Here is a 16914-nt window from a genome sequence, read left to right on the forward strand (position 1 = left end):
TATATCATTTTGTTTTAATTATATCATTTGGTTTTTATTTAAATGATTTAAATATTAATTACATCATACGATTCCACTCCGGTCGAACTATTGAACCTTTAACCTCTGCTTTTATTGGTTCGATACCCGGTCCATTTTCTACAGCATTGTAAAAAAAAACTAGGTAAAAATAAAATAAAAAAAGCCCCAAAACTAATAAAATAGTGGTAGACATCAAATGCCGCATACAGCAAGATTCTTGTTCAACTAATTCCAAATCAAAAGTGTGAGCATATACGTGAAAAGGTTGGAGTAGCTCCAATAGAAGATAAGGTTAGAGAGAGTCGCCTTAGATGGTTTGGTCACATAAAAAGGCGGCCTTCCGATGACCCGATTAGGAGAGTAGAGGTATTAGATTTGACTTGTGTTAAGAAAGGTAGGGGTAGACCTAAAAAGACTTGGTTAGAAAATATTAGGAATGACCTTTCTTTATTAGATTTAAACGAGAATTTGACTTTTAATAGGACACAATGGAGAAAAAGGATTCATGTAGCCGACCCCACGTAGTGGAATAAAGGCTTGATGTTGTTGTTGTTGTACCACTGAGAAATTTTCCTTTGAGAAAATACTATCAATGCTATATTTCTCTCATGTACAAAGTCATTAAACAAGATTAAAAAGAAACCCACCTCAAAGCTCCAAATCACCAACATACAGCAGGAAAATGAACAATAAAAGCAAGCAGTATTGTAATCTTCAATATATCAACACTGACAAAATATAGATTCTAATGCCATCACCTCTCAGTAATTTCTGATAATGATGTTTGGCGCAGAACTATTATTCTTCCAGCCATCTGCATCACAAAATACAAGAGTTAAGTACACTAAGAATGTTGATTGAGCAGCATGCCCAGTAGAATGAACTTTTATGATGAGTCAGCTCCTGAATTTCATTTTTAACATATTTATAATGATAGACTGATAGCTATTGCATGAAAAAAAAATAACAACATTCTAGGAGAATCCATGTAGGAATATAAGTTTATCATGCATGAAAAGAAACATTGAAGGTAATATCATGCTTCTAGTAAACCTCCTGTGCCATCCCTTCAGAATGAAATATCTTAGGAAAACTATTCCTTCCAATCTCTATCATCCTGTCAGAAACAATTACAACAAGAAAATATGTAAAAAATCACCACGAACAGATCGTCTCAAGAATGTAGAGAGTGGGTTTGAGGGGATTACACTACCTGCGTGAACTAAATTTTGACTCGGTATCAATATATATCACACGACCATCTAGACCTCCATAACTGGCAGGCAAAGCTGCTAATAGTGAGAGTTTTAAACAAAACTGCAATTCCAACAATGAAGCATCAAGATTTTATCCAAATCAAAATATTCATGCATGGAGCAATAAATAAAAGATTAATACGCTCAGAAAAATAATTGATATTCCTCAACTTTAACCTAATTTTTATTAACCATAAGAGCACATGCTAGATAGCTGGAGCAAATTTATGAGCACTGGCTAAAGGAGAAACTATAGAAAAGAATCAGAAATCTTTGTGGCCTTTAGGACCTGAAGAAACACCACCATATTGCACAAACAGATCCTTTATTTCTCAAGTAAAGATCACCCTCTTATTCCTACTTTCCTAAATTTGGCTTAACACTAAACTTCTGCTTGACAACACTAACGTTATCAGGTTTCAAGTCCTGGATGAAAAAAGTGGAGGGTTGCATTAGATGGTCGACAACCAGCGTAAAACTTGTTGAATAATAATGACAAAAATCATTTAATACATTGTGATTCATGAAAAATAGAATTATGATATGAACTTGGAATATAGGTTTTCTTATAGTCAAATTAATGGAATTAATATATATTATGATTCATAGAAAGATAAATATTTTATGCATGCAGAAAACTAAATGAGTTGGAAAGAAGTCTAATGAGATTGATAGTTTAGGGTTTAAACGATGGTATTCAAGTAAGAGTTGTACTATAAATGAAGTATGTGTAATTATAAATAAGAGTTTGAATGATCATGTGAAAGAAATAAATAGAATTAAAGATAGAATTATAATTTTAAGATTATTGTTGATGCTAAAATTATTAATATCATAAGTGCTTCTACTACTTAAGCAAGTTTGGATATATGTTCAAAATTAAACTTTTAGAATAACTTAAAAGAATTAATACAAAAGATATCTCTTGAACAAAGTGTTTTTATTGGAGGAGAACTAAATGTACATGTTGATAAAGAGGTGGAAGATTTTAAAAAGTATTCATGGTAGTTATGAGTTTGGAGTGATTAATGAAGGTGGTAAGATTATATTATATTTTTCTCTAGCTTATGATTTTATAATTACTAACGCCTTATTTAAGAAAAGATAAGACCATCTATAAGAATGGATATAGTAAAACTCATATTGATTATTTTCTTATAAAAAAATAAATTATTTAAATTGTAAATATTGTAAAGTTATTCCGAGAGAAAATTTATGCACCCAGCATCGCTTATTAATTTTAAATTTTAAGATGAGAGGGTGGAATATGAAAAATAAAATAAAATATTGTCCTAGGATTAGATGGGGCATTTAAATAATACTAACAAAAATATTTTTAAAATAAGATTCAAAATCATTAGATTATGATTGTACATCATTAGATTATTATTGTACATGAGGAAGCTAATACTATGTAGCAAGGTTTAAAATTGCGTAATCGGGTATTGCAGCGTTTTTCTTTCGAAAAGCGAGACGTAAGCCTCAAGGCGTTCTGATGCGTTAAGCCTCAAAATTCAAAAATTGTGTAAATTGAAAATAAATTTTAAAAGTGATTTTTTATATAACACTCAAATAATATGTTAAATAATAACATATTAACTTTTTTTTGAACTATGAAGTAACAAATTAGCATACATATGACACATAAATTGCACAAGACATAAAGTGATAAGTGACAGATTATGTGAAACAGAATTGAAATCCAAATATTACAAGAATAAAACAACATGAAATATTAGAATCACGTAAAAGTATCCTATATCATTAAGTTCAACTCCAAATTCCTTCTTTCTTAGTTCCGTACTCATCCACATTCAATTCCTAAAAAAAGCTGACATAATTGACAACAACTCAGAAATCATCTGCAATGTCATCAATGAGGGGCCTTTATTTGAGTCGTTGTCATAACAAATTGATATCTCCCATGTCTCATCCTATGGAGTTCAATGCCTCTCAATTTGTTTCTTCTTCATTTATTTCAATCATCTTTTTCTTTCATATATATTTATCTTCAACATAAAGATGTGAATAATACTCCAAAATTTTTAGAGGTGATGGTGGTGGTGTGCAGCTTTCAAGTGATTCTCGACGGTGGCTATGATCGTGGTGACTACAGCAAAAACGGTGGGCAAGAGGTTGAGGTTATTGAGAGAAAGTTATTGCGACTTGAGGGTGCATGAAGACGTGACTTGTTAGAGGCTTTAGTTTAGGGTTTATGAAAGTTTTAATATATATATATATATATATATATATCGGCCAATAATTTAATTTTTAATGATTTATATAATATATTAAATTTTAAAGAGGGTGAATGATGTATGTATAAGTTAGTCAAACAAAAAAATATAAGTAAGAATTTAGTTCAAATGAAATGTATTAAGGATAAAGATCGAAAAATACTTTTATTATAAGAGGATATTTAAAAAAGATAAATGAGATACTTTGATAAGTTTTTTAATGAAGATTGTGAGAATATGATCGACTTTAACAACCTTAGCATCATAAATGAAAATAAATATTTTTATTTTTAGCGACGTATTAATAAAACTAAAGTTAGAAAAACTTTAAAGAAAAATGAAGAATGAAAAAGTTGTTGGACTTGATGATATTTCAATAGAGGTGTGGAAATGCTTAGGAGATCAAAAATTTTCTTGACCAACGAAGCTTTTCAATATTATTTTGAAGATTAAAAAGATGTCAGATGAGTGGAGTGTATTGATTCATATTTTTAAGAATAAAGGTGATGCACAATAGTATGAATTATAGAGGAATTTAGTTAATGTGTCAAACTTTAAAACTTTAAGAGAGAGTTATTAAGTATAGGTTACGTCGTGATACTAATGTTTCTCAGAATCAATTTGGATTCTTGCTAGGTAGATCTAATATGGAAACTATACATTTATTGAGGGGTTTCATGGAGATGTATAGGGAGAATACGGAGGATCAAAATATGATATTTATTGATTTAGAAAAAGCTTATGATAAAATTCCAAGAAAAGTGGTATGGAGAGTTTTAAAAAAGAAATGGATTATTATTAATAAAACTCAAGTTTGATGGTTGAAGTGGAGGAATGCATCGGGCCTGTTGGGTAATAGAAAAGGAAACCTCAAACTTCAGGAAAAATTCTATAAGATGGTGGTGAGACCTGCAACGTTTTATGGCGCAGAATGTTGACCATTAAAAGACAAGCATACAACTAATTTAAGTGTTGTAGAAATGAGGATGCTTGGGTGAATTAGTGGCTTTACTTGTGATGCCCTAGAATATAATTTAGAATAATTATTCTTTTATCTTTTGATTTACACAATCAGAGCTACCTAATTTTTTTTATTAATATAAATAACAACATAAATAAAACTATAAATCAAAACACCAAAATATACATCTTTATTCATTTCTTAATCATATACACTACTCAAAATCTATACAATCATATCATAACTAATCAATCATGAGTATAAAAGAATTGTTAAAATAACAAGAACTTAAACTAGAATGTTCCTGGTCAGTCTCTCACTTATACTCTCTTGTCCTTACCTGAAATCATTTAACTATATATAATGAGCTCAAGAACCCAACAAGTAACCAAATCCTACAATTGAACATAATGCAAGGCAAATGAGTAATATGCATATCAGCAATCAAATCATAACAATAGCATTCATATGATCATTGAATCAGTGCATAAACAACAAAACTCACATACATTAGCAGTAAAGTCTGTAAAGCAGTAAAACAGTATGTTATAAAAGCCAGTAAACTAGTATGAGTGTCAAATCACTAAAGTAATCGTCGTACCAGTATTATCAATCAGTAAAAATATTGTATAAAACGATAAAACCAAAAGATCAATATGACTATCAAATTCTATAAATGCAAGAGTGTACTCATAGTATCCATGTATTATATATCATTATCAAATCAATATATTACGTGCTTAGTATGTCACGTGCTTAGTATTAGTACGGTGCATTAGTAATATCAAACAATATCGATGTTTATATCAGTAACAGAAATAGTCTAGTGGTAGGAGCAATAAAATAAAGCAGTAACAATAAATGTGCAGTCATAATAAATCTATATAGTAATATGAATAGTGCATCAATATCATGCATTCAGTAGTCACACTAAACAAGAAATTCTGTCTATCACGATATTTTCAATAATCAGTAATCGATAGTCAGTAACCATTAGCTTAGTAAACAGAGTCGTCACTCTTTGCCCGTTGAGATAATAATAACTCCTTATAACTCCTAAACAATATCACATGATTCATAAGAGAATAACACCAAACCACAATATTTAAAGGAAAGTTCATCAGCCCACCATCCTAAACAGATCAATTAGTCTCCAACCAACGAGTCAATCAATTTTTATTTGTCTTTTACACACACATATTATTATTATAGTAATATAATAGTAATAGCGACATATTCACATTCATAATCAATACATTGCAATAAATAAAGCATAATTGAGCTAAATTCAGAAAGTGCAAAAATATCATAATGGTAGGCAACAGAAAACCCCACCAAGCAAAATTTTACATTTTCAAAAATTAACCAAATTATCAGATGATATCATATAGAACAACATTCAAAGTTTGAATTGAACTAAAGCACTATATTTAGATGTCAAAATAAATTATTAAATAAGAAAAAATCTTTGCTTTTCAAAATCACCTAAAAAAAATCTCAAATAAATACTCAAAACGTTCATAATCTCAATCTCTATTATATATATAAAGTTACACTGTGAATGTTTTACCAATACAAAATTATACTCATTTTTTAAAAAACGGAAACATAAATTTGATTTGAAAAGTATCAAAAAAACAAAATTATTGAAATCAGAAATATGATAAAAGTTTCCTATAACGAGACAAGCAAATCTCGCAATAGAATCGACGGACAAAAATTACTCTACGGCCTCCAAATCTAACTTTCCATTTTCTCTCTTATTTCCTTAAACATGTTCTCTGTTAGCCAATTTTTAAAGAATTTAAAAAATTTAGAAAGTGGCTTAGGATATTTGTAAATAAATAATAATATAATATTAATATAATTATATCATTTAATCAATTTTTAATATAAAATTCATATAAATTTTTTTGGAGCTTCAAAAATTATTAAAAAATATCCATAAAATACAACATTTTACTTTTTCTGATGAAAACAGTTTGCAAAACGAACACCAGTTGGTCTCAAAATCCCAACTTTGCACCGACAAGTGTCAATTTATTAAGGATTTTCACCAGTGCCCAAAAAAGATGAAAAATTTAGTGTAATTAAAGCACAATAATATCTATCTTATAGCGAAGATGGTTTTTCAAATTTGACTTATTGACTCCTGAAATAATTTATTTATTTCACTCAAAATACGGGCTACTACATTACTCCTAGAGATAGAATGTGAAATGAACATATACGTGAAAAGATTGGAGTATAAAATTAGAGAGAGTTACCTTAAATGGTTTGGTCACATAAAACTTTGGCCTTTTGATAACCTAATTAAAAGAGTAGATGTATTATATTTAGCCTATGTTAAAAAAGATAGAGATAAACCTAAAAAGACTTGGTTAGAAAATATTAGAATGACCTTTTCTATCAATAACAGGACACAATGGAGAAAAAAGATACATGTAGCCGACTGTTAGACCGGTCCAGCCGGTCCGCACGGGACCGGCATATTTGCTAAATCGCGGGATCTCTGCCTCCTACGGAGATCGGGCGAGCCGTCTGCTCAAGGAGAGCTTTTTAGGAAGCATTTTTGAGGGTTTTGAGAGGGAAATTTGAATGCAGGAACTGTTTAGGAATTTCCTTTTGATTTGTATGCATTAAATAGTTGATTTTCATAGGGTTTGATCATCTTGAATTTGGCTAAAATTTGATATCTCTTAGAATTAGATTTTCTTTGGTTTCTAGCGGCGTCTAGAGATTTGGGAGAGATCGATCCTCTTCTCAAATAGAGGATCAATTGTATCTTGCTATTTTATTCATTGTCTAGTGGAATACAAGTCTCGCTTTGAGTTTTCTTTCAGTTTTCCTCTTAAAATCTGCTGTCTTACTGCTATAAACAGCAGTTTTTATGTGATTTCCTGCTGTGGACAGCAATACAGTCACTGTTCTCGCTATTTTTCCGAAGATTGATAGAAAATACTTGAGATCTACAAGTATTTCCTATCAAATTGATATCAGAGCGTCGTTTTTGGGGCCGTAGGCGGCTGAAATCCTAATTTTTCAGCGAGCTTTTGGCTTCCGGAAGTGATATTTTTGAGATCCGTTGGGAAGAAAGATGTCCGGAAAGAAGGTTGACGTCTTGGAAAGCGAAGTCGGCCAATTGAAAGCCGATTTGGAGGAAATATTCTGCAACATTCAAAATCAAATCACCTCCAACAATGAAAGGTTGGAGGGAAGTTCACCGCGATGGAGGAAATGATGAAGAAACTACTTGGAATGAAGACCAATCCGGCGACATCGGAAGTAAGGGAGACTACCGACGGCCATGGCATGGGAGGAAATCCGAACCACTTGAGGGGGAGGAGAAATTCGGAGGTGGAGATCCTGGAGGAGGAAAACGACATGCCCCCTCTAGAACCGCTTTCTAGAGAGGAGATGAGTAGGGGATACGACCAACGGAAGGCTGATTTGGTCAGAAGGAGGGAAGAAATTCATCGCCGAGATGCTGAATTCGAAAGGATTTAGCGTCGAGGGGCTGTTTTTGAAGGAAGAAGAGAGGAACATCATCGTCGAGGCGCTGAATTTGAAGGAATTCAGCGTCGAGGTGATGATTTCGAAGGAAGAAGAGGTGAGTATGAAGAGGGATTCGAATATAATTGTCGGAGGGATGATCGGGACACTTGGGGAACTCTTCCCCTTCGAGGAATGGGAGGTTATGGAGGGTACCGGGGAAACGGAGGAGACCCACGGGTGAGGAAGCTGAAAATGCCCGTCTTTGAGGGCGAAGACGGCCATGGCTGGATCTACAAAGTTGAGCGGTACTTCGCTGTCAACGGGTTGACAGAGGATGAAAAATTGATAGCGGCGAGTCTGTGTCTAGAAGGGAAAGCTTTGGCATGGTATCAGTGGCGTGACAGAAGGGAGCCCATCCGGAGCTGGAGAGAGTTCAAGGATTGCTTATTAGAGCGTTTCCGAATCGACGGAGAAGAAGACTTCTATGAGCAATTCTTTGCCTTGACTCAAGAAGGGACTGTGGTAGATTATCGGGATCGGTTTGAGTACTTGGCTAGCGGATTGGATCACATTTCAGAGTCAGACTTAGAAGGGAACTTCATGAAGGGGCTAAAACCAGATATCCGAACAGTAGTCAGGGTACTGGAAAGTCTATGGAGATGGCGCAGTTGGTAGAAGATCAGAAGAAAGCAGAAAGAGGAGCTCGAGGAAACGGCTCAGGAGGCTCTTACAAGACGACGACCACTCTTCTAGCACCCAAGAGGCCTGCATCAGGCAACAGTAATGAGACACCCGGGAGAAGCCAGTAGGAGGGAGTGGGGAAAATTTCAAGAGGCTGACAGAAAAGGAGATGCAGGATAAGAGGACAAAGGGGTTGAGCTTCAGATGTGATGAGAAGTACATGCCAGGGCATAGGTGCAAGGACCGAACTCTTCAAGTTCTCCTTGACTATGAAGACGAGGAAGACAAAGAGGGAGGTGGGAGCAGAACTGGAGAGGAGGAGAAGTTGCATCTGGATGTGGCAGAAATCTCTCTGAATTCTGTAGTGGGATTCATTCTGAGTCATACTATAAAAGTGAAAGGAGAGATAGCTGGCCGTGAGGTGGTGGTGCTAATTGATAGTGGGGCTACCCACAATTTCATTTCCACTCAGGTCGCCAACCAACTGGGAGTAAAATTGGTGGACACCGGTTGTTATGGGATGATGATGGGTACAGGGAAGGTGGAGAAAGGCCAGGGAATCTGTAAAGGAGTGTTGTTGACCATCCAGGGGATTCAAGTAAAGGAGGACTTTTTCCCACTAGAGTTAGGAAGTACTTATGTCATCCTGGGGATGATGTGGTTGCAAACCTTGGGGGAAATCAAGGACAATTGGGGAGCACTCACGATGGAATTAATGGTGGATGGGAGAAAGGTGGTTATAAGGGGAGATGCAGGGCTATCCAAAGCCATGACATCACTTAAGACCATGGTCAGGGATATGCAAGAGGTGGGGGAAGACTATCTGGTGGGACTACACAAGCTGAATGTGATCAGGATGGAGGAGAGAGGGGATGTTTCTCTTTCCATGCAGCCCTTGGTTCAGCAATACAGTGAGGTTTTTCAGTCACCTCAAGGGTGGAACACGAGCATATTTCCACCTTGAGGACAAGGTGAATTTTTGGGAGGGGAGTATTGTTAGACCGGTCCACTGGACCGGTCCAGCCCGTCCGCACGAGACCGGCATGTTCGCTAAATCGCGGGATCCCGCCTCCTGCGAAGATCGGGTGGGCCGTCCGCTCAAGGAGAGCTTTTTAGGAAGCATTTTTTAAGGTTTTGAGGGGGACATTTGAATGTAGGGACTGTTTAGGGATTTCCTTTTGATTTGTATGCATTAAATAGTTGATTTTCCTAGGGTTTGATCATCTTGAATTTGACTGAAATTTGATATCTCTTAGATTTATGTTTTCTTTGGGCACTAGTGGCATCTAGAGATTTGGGAGAGATCGATCCTCCTCTCGAATAGAGGATCAATTGTATCTTGCTATTTTATTCATTATCTAGTGGAATACAAGTTTCGCTTTGAGTTTTCTTTCAGTTTTCCTCTTAAAATCTGTTGTCTTACTGCTGTAAACAGCAGTTTTTATGTGATTTCCTGTTGTTGACAGCAGTCCAGTCACTATTCTTGCTGTTTTTCCGAAGATTGATTGAAAATACTTGAGATCTACAAGTATTTCCTATCACCGACCCCACGTAGTGGAATAACTTGTTGTACTGAACTTCTACTTAACGAACAATAGTAGGATACAATCAAGATCCAGTGGTAGTGCATGCCACCAAGGCAGTGAACTTATAAGACAATATGTTTCTTTGCTTAAATAACCATAATGAATAAATCTCAACTAACTCTAACAAAACCTACTTGAGTTTGAAACTTATAACAATCTGAGCCGACATGTTCGGCAAATGAATAGCAATTGCCATTTTCAATGTAGGAACAGCATATAGGTGTTTTAGGTCATTACAACTCTTTCAAATCACCCAACATAACTAAATCGTGCAATAGGAAAGCTTCAAGGCTTTCCATAACACAAATAATAATAAATATTTTAGGAAATTTTGACAATTATTTTATTTCTTATTTTGTAAATTATTAAACGGTCATTATATATAAATTGCTAGTTAGTCATGAGTTGTTGTTGATTTTTAATGAGCAATTTCTAATTAGTTATGAGTTATTGCTAGCTAGTCATAAGTTTTTGCTAGCTATTCGTGTATTATAAATCACTAAATATATATAGATTTCTCAATAAGTAGGGATTAATCCCAATGGAAATAACATAAAATATTTTCTCAATTATATTTCTTCTAAATGATTTCAGAGCTACCCTCCTTAACCTTCCTTTCTTTCATCTCACTAAGATCACCTTCTCTCTCTCTTTATCTTCGCCTTATCGCTTAGCCTTCCTCAAATTAATTATCCAATAACCTTCAATATTGCTATCGAGCAACTTTCCTATCATCCTCAATCTATAAAAGACACCATCTAGTCTCTATCTTCACTCATAAACAACTCCACCCCATAGCTCCAACCATCACCCTCACAAAGGCGACTCTTCATCATGGAATTATAGAATATACTGCAACAACTACATCAACTCCTACTCATAACAGGGTGACATTCATCGCCCACTTATACCAATCAGACTCAAATTGGGCGCCACAATTTAACTCTAGGCTCCAATAACTACTTAAACAAAGAACAACAACAATTTTGAGGCAATCGTCCTGTTTCCCACACTTAGCTTGGTTATTGTAAAGTATGTGGTATACAAAGACACCATGCAAAGCAATCTCCATTTTGCTTTGTTTTAAAGTGAATCTACTAAATGCTTCATCACTTGGCTCCTCTACTTCCTGAGAACCTTAGACCCACGTTGATACTAGCAATATCTCTCCTTCATGGCTCCTTGACAATGGGGCTTCACATGCATGTCACTAATGACTTGAACAATCTCCTTCGACATTCCACCTACACTGGATTTGGTGATGTTTTCATTAGCGATGGGTGGGGGAGCATGTCATTACCTATAATGGCTCCACCTTTCTTACTGCTCATGCTATCATTGCTCTTATTAAAGTCCTTTGTGAGCCAAATATTGAAAAGAAACTTAGTTCAGTTTCACATTTTGCACAACCAATAATGTTACAATTGAATTTTTAACCACTTCTTTCATTGTAAGGGAGCTAAACATGAGGGCAACCCTTTTAAGGGGCCAAATGAAAGATGAATATTTGAGTGGCCATATCAAGTAACATGTCTTCTCCGTTGTTGTTTTCTTTCGTGTTAATACCACTTTTTCCAACTGATGTCTTGGAATACATCACCATATATTTCCCATTTTTAAGCACATGGTCTCTAATTATAATTTAGATTTAGATTTTTTCTTTTCATTTTGTTTTCTTTGTAATGTTTTACAATGTAATAAAAGTCACAAAATATTATTCTCTACTTCCCCACTTGCTTCTTCTAAACCTCTTGAACTCATATTTTTATGCATGGATTTCTCCTGTGATATCCCACGTGAGATCAAACATGATGCATCTTCATTGAAAAATTGAAGTACTTGTCATCATTAGCAAATTAGCCATGGTTAAAAGCTATTTTAAATGCAAAACTATCATATTTACTTTGATAATGCCATAATGGCGGTGAATACCTTGATCTTTCTTAATACCTCTCTACAAAAAGCATCTCTCATCTCATCACATTGCCCTGAATGCTAGAACACAATGGTAATTTAGAAAGAAAACATCATCACATTGTTGAAACTAGCTTCCTTCTTCTCTCCCGTACTTTACTTAATTTTCCAATTTCATGCCTTCTCCATTTTTTTATCACAACAACTGTATGCCCACATTCATTCTAAATCTTTCTACTCCTTAAGAAAAGCTTTCTGGTAGCTCTCCCGATTATTTGAAACTTAAGGTCTTTGGATGATTATGTTATCATTGGCTTCAACAATATTCCACACATAAACTTGATTCTCATTCCAAACCTTATGTCTGATACTCAATCACTCAGAATGTTTATTTATGGCTTGATCGCTCATCTTCAAAAATCTATGTCCTCATCATGTCGGCTTCCTTGAGTTTATGTTTCAATTTTACACTTGTCATCATCGCTAATATCATCCTCAAACCATCACTATCTTCAAATGAGCTCCACAAATCATCACTATTCCATCGAATAATATGTTGACATTGCCATGTACAATGCCATCCAGCATGTAACCTCTTCCTCTACCCTCAAGTTATACCCCCATCACCCCTCTCCAATATACCGCACTAGTCACTCCCAACCATAACCGACTACTCAATACCCACAAAATGACTACTCAAGCCAAAAATAATTTATGCAAATCTATCCATAAGTTAAAACTCTATGCCCAACACTCCAGACCAAATCTTAAACCCATGACTATAACCCAAGCTTTTAGGCATCTTAAATGTCGTTATACCCATGTTTGGAACGGAAAATGGGAGTTGATTCTATATGATCATATTCAAAATATTTTTAGCTGCAAATGTATTTTTCAAACTAATCATCACTAGTTATTTTACTAACAAATTCAAGGCTTGCCTCATAACCAAAAGCTTCCACCAATAGCCATGTGTTGACTACAATGATGCTTTTAACCCTGTTGTCAAACCCACCACTATACAATGCCTTGTTCAAAGCATCCTTGTCAATCATGCGTGGTGTCGACAACAATAAGATGTCTCTAATTTTGTCCAATAACAACATCTCTATGAAGATGTTCATATGGCACAACCACCAAGTTTTGTTGATATTGATTGTGCATATCATCTTTGCAAACTTCATAAACCTATATATAACCTCAAAAAAACCTCAACTGCTTGGTGCCACCAACTCCATCGATTCCTATTTAACATTAGATGTAGGAACTCCGATGATGACACATGACTATTTTCCTCAGCTATGGCATCAACTATATATATCGTCTTACATATGTTAACAATATTATTATAATAGGTGATACCCTTGTTCGATTACTTGTGACCTTCTTACTCAGTGATACTCTTTAAATGATCCTGGTCATCTCCACTACTTCCCCAATGAGGTAAACATCCAGCACACGCATGTTATTCATAACTCTTGATGATGATACATCATGGACCTTCTAGCTCAAACTAAAATGACAAACTCTAATCAAATCCTCACGCCACTCACTATTCACCCTACCCAAATACTCCCTAGCATTGCTCTCATAGATATAACCAACTATAGAAGGATCTGTGATAATGAGCAATACCTATCACATTATTCACATATTGCATTATTCACATGCATAACTTTACATAAATTTTGTTGTCAATAAATTGTTTATAATCATGCATTGACCTACCACTGATTATTAAGGCACTTGTCAAGTATCTTCTTTGTTTTCTATGTGGTACGTCAGATCATAATGTTCTTCTATATCATGATTCTCCATTATATTTACATGCTTTCTCGAATGTCCACTATGTAGGCAATAAAAAGGATTATTCATCTACTAGTACATATTTGAGTCACTAATCTATCTCATGATGTTTCAAAAAGCAATGCACTATTACTCAATCATTAACAAATGTAAAGTATAGATTTGCCTCAACTATTGCTACCGAAATCAACTGTTTATGCTCTATCTTGACCAAACTTGGAATTCATATTCCACAATACCCAGTCTTCTATTGTAACAACAATGGAGCCGCTAACTTGTGCTCTAACTTAGTTTTAACTCTCACATGAAATATGTTGTCATTGATTTCCACTTCATTCATGACCAAGTCCAAAAAGATGCACTTTAAGTTGCTCATATTTTATCTAAGGATAAACTAGTGAATGCTCTCATAAAATCTCTTCCGAAAACTCAACTTATATCACTCAAAGAACAAGATTGGAATCCATCATTAGAGCTCCATGTAGGGACATAATAAAGAATAAAAAATTTGGCAGTTGTATTATTTCTTAAATTATAAATAATGAGATGGTTAATTTATGTAAATTGCGAACAAGTAATGAGTAGTTGCTAATGAGACATGAGTTGTTGCTAGCTAATAAAATTGTCGATAGCTGGTTATGAGTTGTAAATCTTAATAGATTTTTCTCTATGAATAGGGATCAATCCCTAGGGAAATGACACAGCATAATTTAACATTTCTATCCCTTTTAAAATAAAGCCTACTCTGATTTTTCAACAAAGCCTCCCGGTTTTGTTTTGATGGCATGAGATTTTTAAGTAACTCGCTGCTTCATTTTACCAGTTCAATGATACATATCTTGACAAATTTGGATTCTATATTTCAAACCAAGTTCTTTTTTTTAAATTCGATCCACTACTTCAGTTTGAAACTGCCTTTTTTCTATATTCTCTCATTCCTAGGAATGAAATTGCACATTGAATACTGGAAGAAAAAAGAAGAAGAAATTTTTAAAATAAAAACTTATATCCCTTCTAGAATACCGCACTAAACTCATCTTAGAAAGAATTTTACCTGACTTTTGCCAATCCCTGAGGGACCAACCAATTCTGTGAGAACACCAAATGGGATACCTCCGCCCAAAGCATCATCAAGACCCGTCAGAGACGTAGGAAGACGACCACCAGATGTATCATTCATCAGCCGCTCTTCCAGAAGCGAAAGCGCCTGAAACCAGAGAAACCTGCTCAGCGTAAACCCTATCTGTTTCGGATAATAGAAAGAAAACATTCAAAGGGACTTTTCTCACAGTTTGATAGGGAGGACACGCGACCTCGCTGATGCGCGCCACAGCTTCCTTGACATCCTTCATATCAACTCCAAGAAGAGTCATTAGGTCGAATTCGGGTAATGAGAGAGCATCCTGCGAGCCACTAGCAGAATAGAAGAGATTTAAAACAAAAAACCTAATGCGTGTAATAAGTGCTTCGATGGAGAAGAAGAGCAAAAGTTAAAAAGTTTCGAAATCAAAATTGATTGTAGAGTGGAATGAGAAGAATTGACGATATCCGTTTATACCTTTGCAGTTCGGATGTTGCGTGCCGCCAAACGATTAGCGATGGATTGAGCGAGACCCATATGTGCTACAAGTTTGTTTGCCATCTACCTCTGCGGAGCTTGCCACTCCAGTCGAGGCCCAAGCGTTCCCAAAAGATGTGAATGCTGGATTAGAGTTGGGAATTCGATTCCACTAACAAAAATATAAAAGAACTACAAAAGCAAAACAATTTCTTCCCGCCATGGCTTGGGTTGTGTAGTTTGTTATGTTAATATAATATGGTTGATGAATAACTATTTTGCATAATATATTGCATAAATTTTGCGAGATTTACATACATACCATCTTATATTATTCTATTTATAGATTTAACACTTAAAACTTTTATATTACATACATACCACCCATAGTTCATTTTCATATCAAATATGAGTGGTAGAAATGAAATATATGAGTGGTAGGAAAAAAATGTAAGTGATATATTTGATATTAAAATAATATATGGTGATATGCATGTAATATTAAAGTTTAGGGTGTTAGATATGTAAATAGGATGTTATAAAGTGGTATGTATGTAAATTTCCCAATTTTTTATTCTATTATTATTGTCTTATATGAAGGGGATAATTACCTTAAGATGGTATGCCCTTCTTGTTAAACTAGTAATGCAAATTATATTTAATTCTTACTCTAATTATTTTCTCTTATTTGGAGAAAAGTGGATGCTATGCTCTAGCATAGTTCTTTTAAAGCAAAAGTTTAGGTGTTGACAAATGTGCAAAGTCATGAGTGTTGATTTTAGAGTTGAAGGTGGATTGCAAACTAATCTCCTGGTTTGATTTTGTAGTAATTAAATGCATATCACATAATTTTTATATATTTATATGTCTAAATTCAAATTTTTTATACTTATTTTTCTATAAAATTCAAATTCTTAAATTACATAAAAATATTACTAATTTTAACTTTTCTAAAGTAAAATATATATTTTGTTATGTGATTGAAACACGACAATGTTATTTCAAAAAATATTAAATTTTAGATGTTAAATATGTAAATACACAATAATTGTGCTGTATGTAGGTAACGCCCACCTCAATTTTTAAATGTCTCATCATAGATAAAAAAAATCAAAAAAAAAATAAAAATAAAAAATCTTTCCAATGGACAAATAATAAACTTTGTAATGCAGTTTATCATATAATTATCCGATGCGTAAACGACAAAATTACCAAAGCATTCCTTCCCAACGTTAATTCGCAAAACTGCAGTAATTGAGTTGTACTAATTAGCATTACAAAACTGCAGTAAGTTCTAGAGTGTAAACTAGTTTATTAGTTGGCTTACGAGTTGATGTTATTCATTGCTCTGTTTTTATGTTTGTAGGTAGTTGTGTAGTTTGTTATATTATTTTTGTGC

At 34.3% G+C, this 16914-nt stretch overlaps 1 protein-coding gene across 1 annotated transcript in view; it reads right to left on the reverse strand.

The window, feature by feature from the left end:
* The window catches only part of LOC110098529 (DNA repair protein RAD51 homolog 2), a 42037-nt gene extending 26161 nt beyond the window's left edge, over positions 1 to 15876 (reverse strand). The window contains exons 1-6 of the mRNA XM_028694311.1: positions 15516 to 15876; positions 15247 to 15360; positions 15012 to 15164; positions 1235 to 1338; positions 1075 to 1138; positions 780 to 835 (exon numbers count right to left, since the gene is read on the reverse strand). Coding sequence (XP_028550144.1) covers positions 780 to 835; positions 1075 to 1138; positions 1235 to 1338; positions 15012 to 15164; positions 15247 to 15360; positions 15516 to 15599 — 575 coding nt within the window. The 5' untranslated portion in view covers positions 15600 to 15876. The remainder of the gene's footprint in view (positions 1 to 779; positions 836 to 1074; positions 1139 to 1234; positions 1339 to 15011; positions 15165 to 15246; positions 15361 to 15515) is intronic.
* Between the last annotated feature and the right edge of the window lie 1038 nt (positions 15877 to 16914).

This window comes from Dendrobium catenatum, unplaced genomic scaffold, assembly GCF_001605985.2.
Source record: "Dendrobium catenatum unplaced genomic scaffold, ASM160598v2 fragScaff_scaffold_452, whole genome shotgun sequence".
NCBI lineage: Eukaryota > Viridiplantae > Streptophyta > Magnoliopsida > Asparagales > Orchidaceae > Dendrobium > Dendrobium catenatum.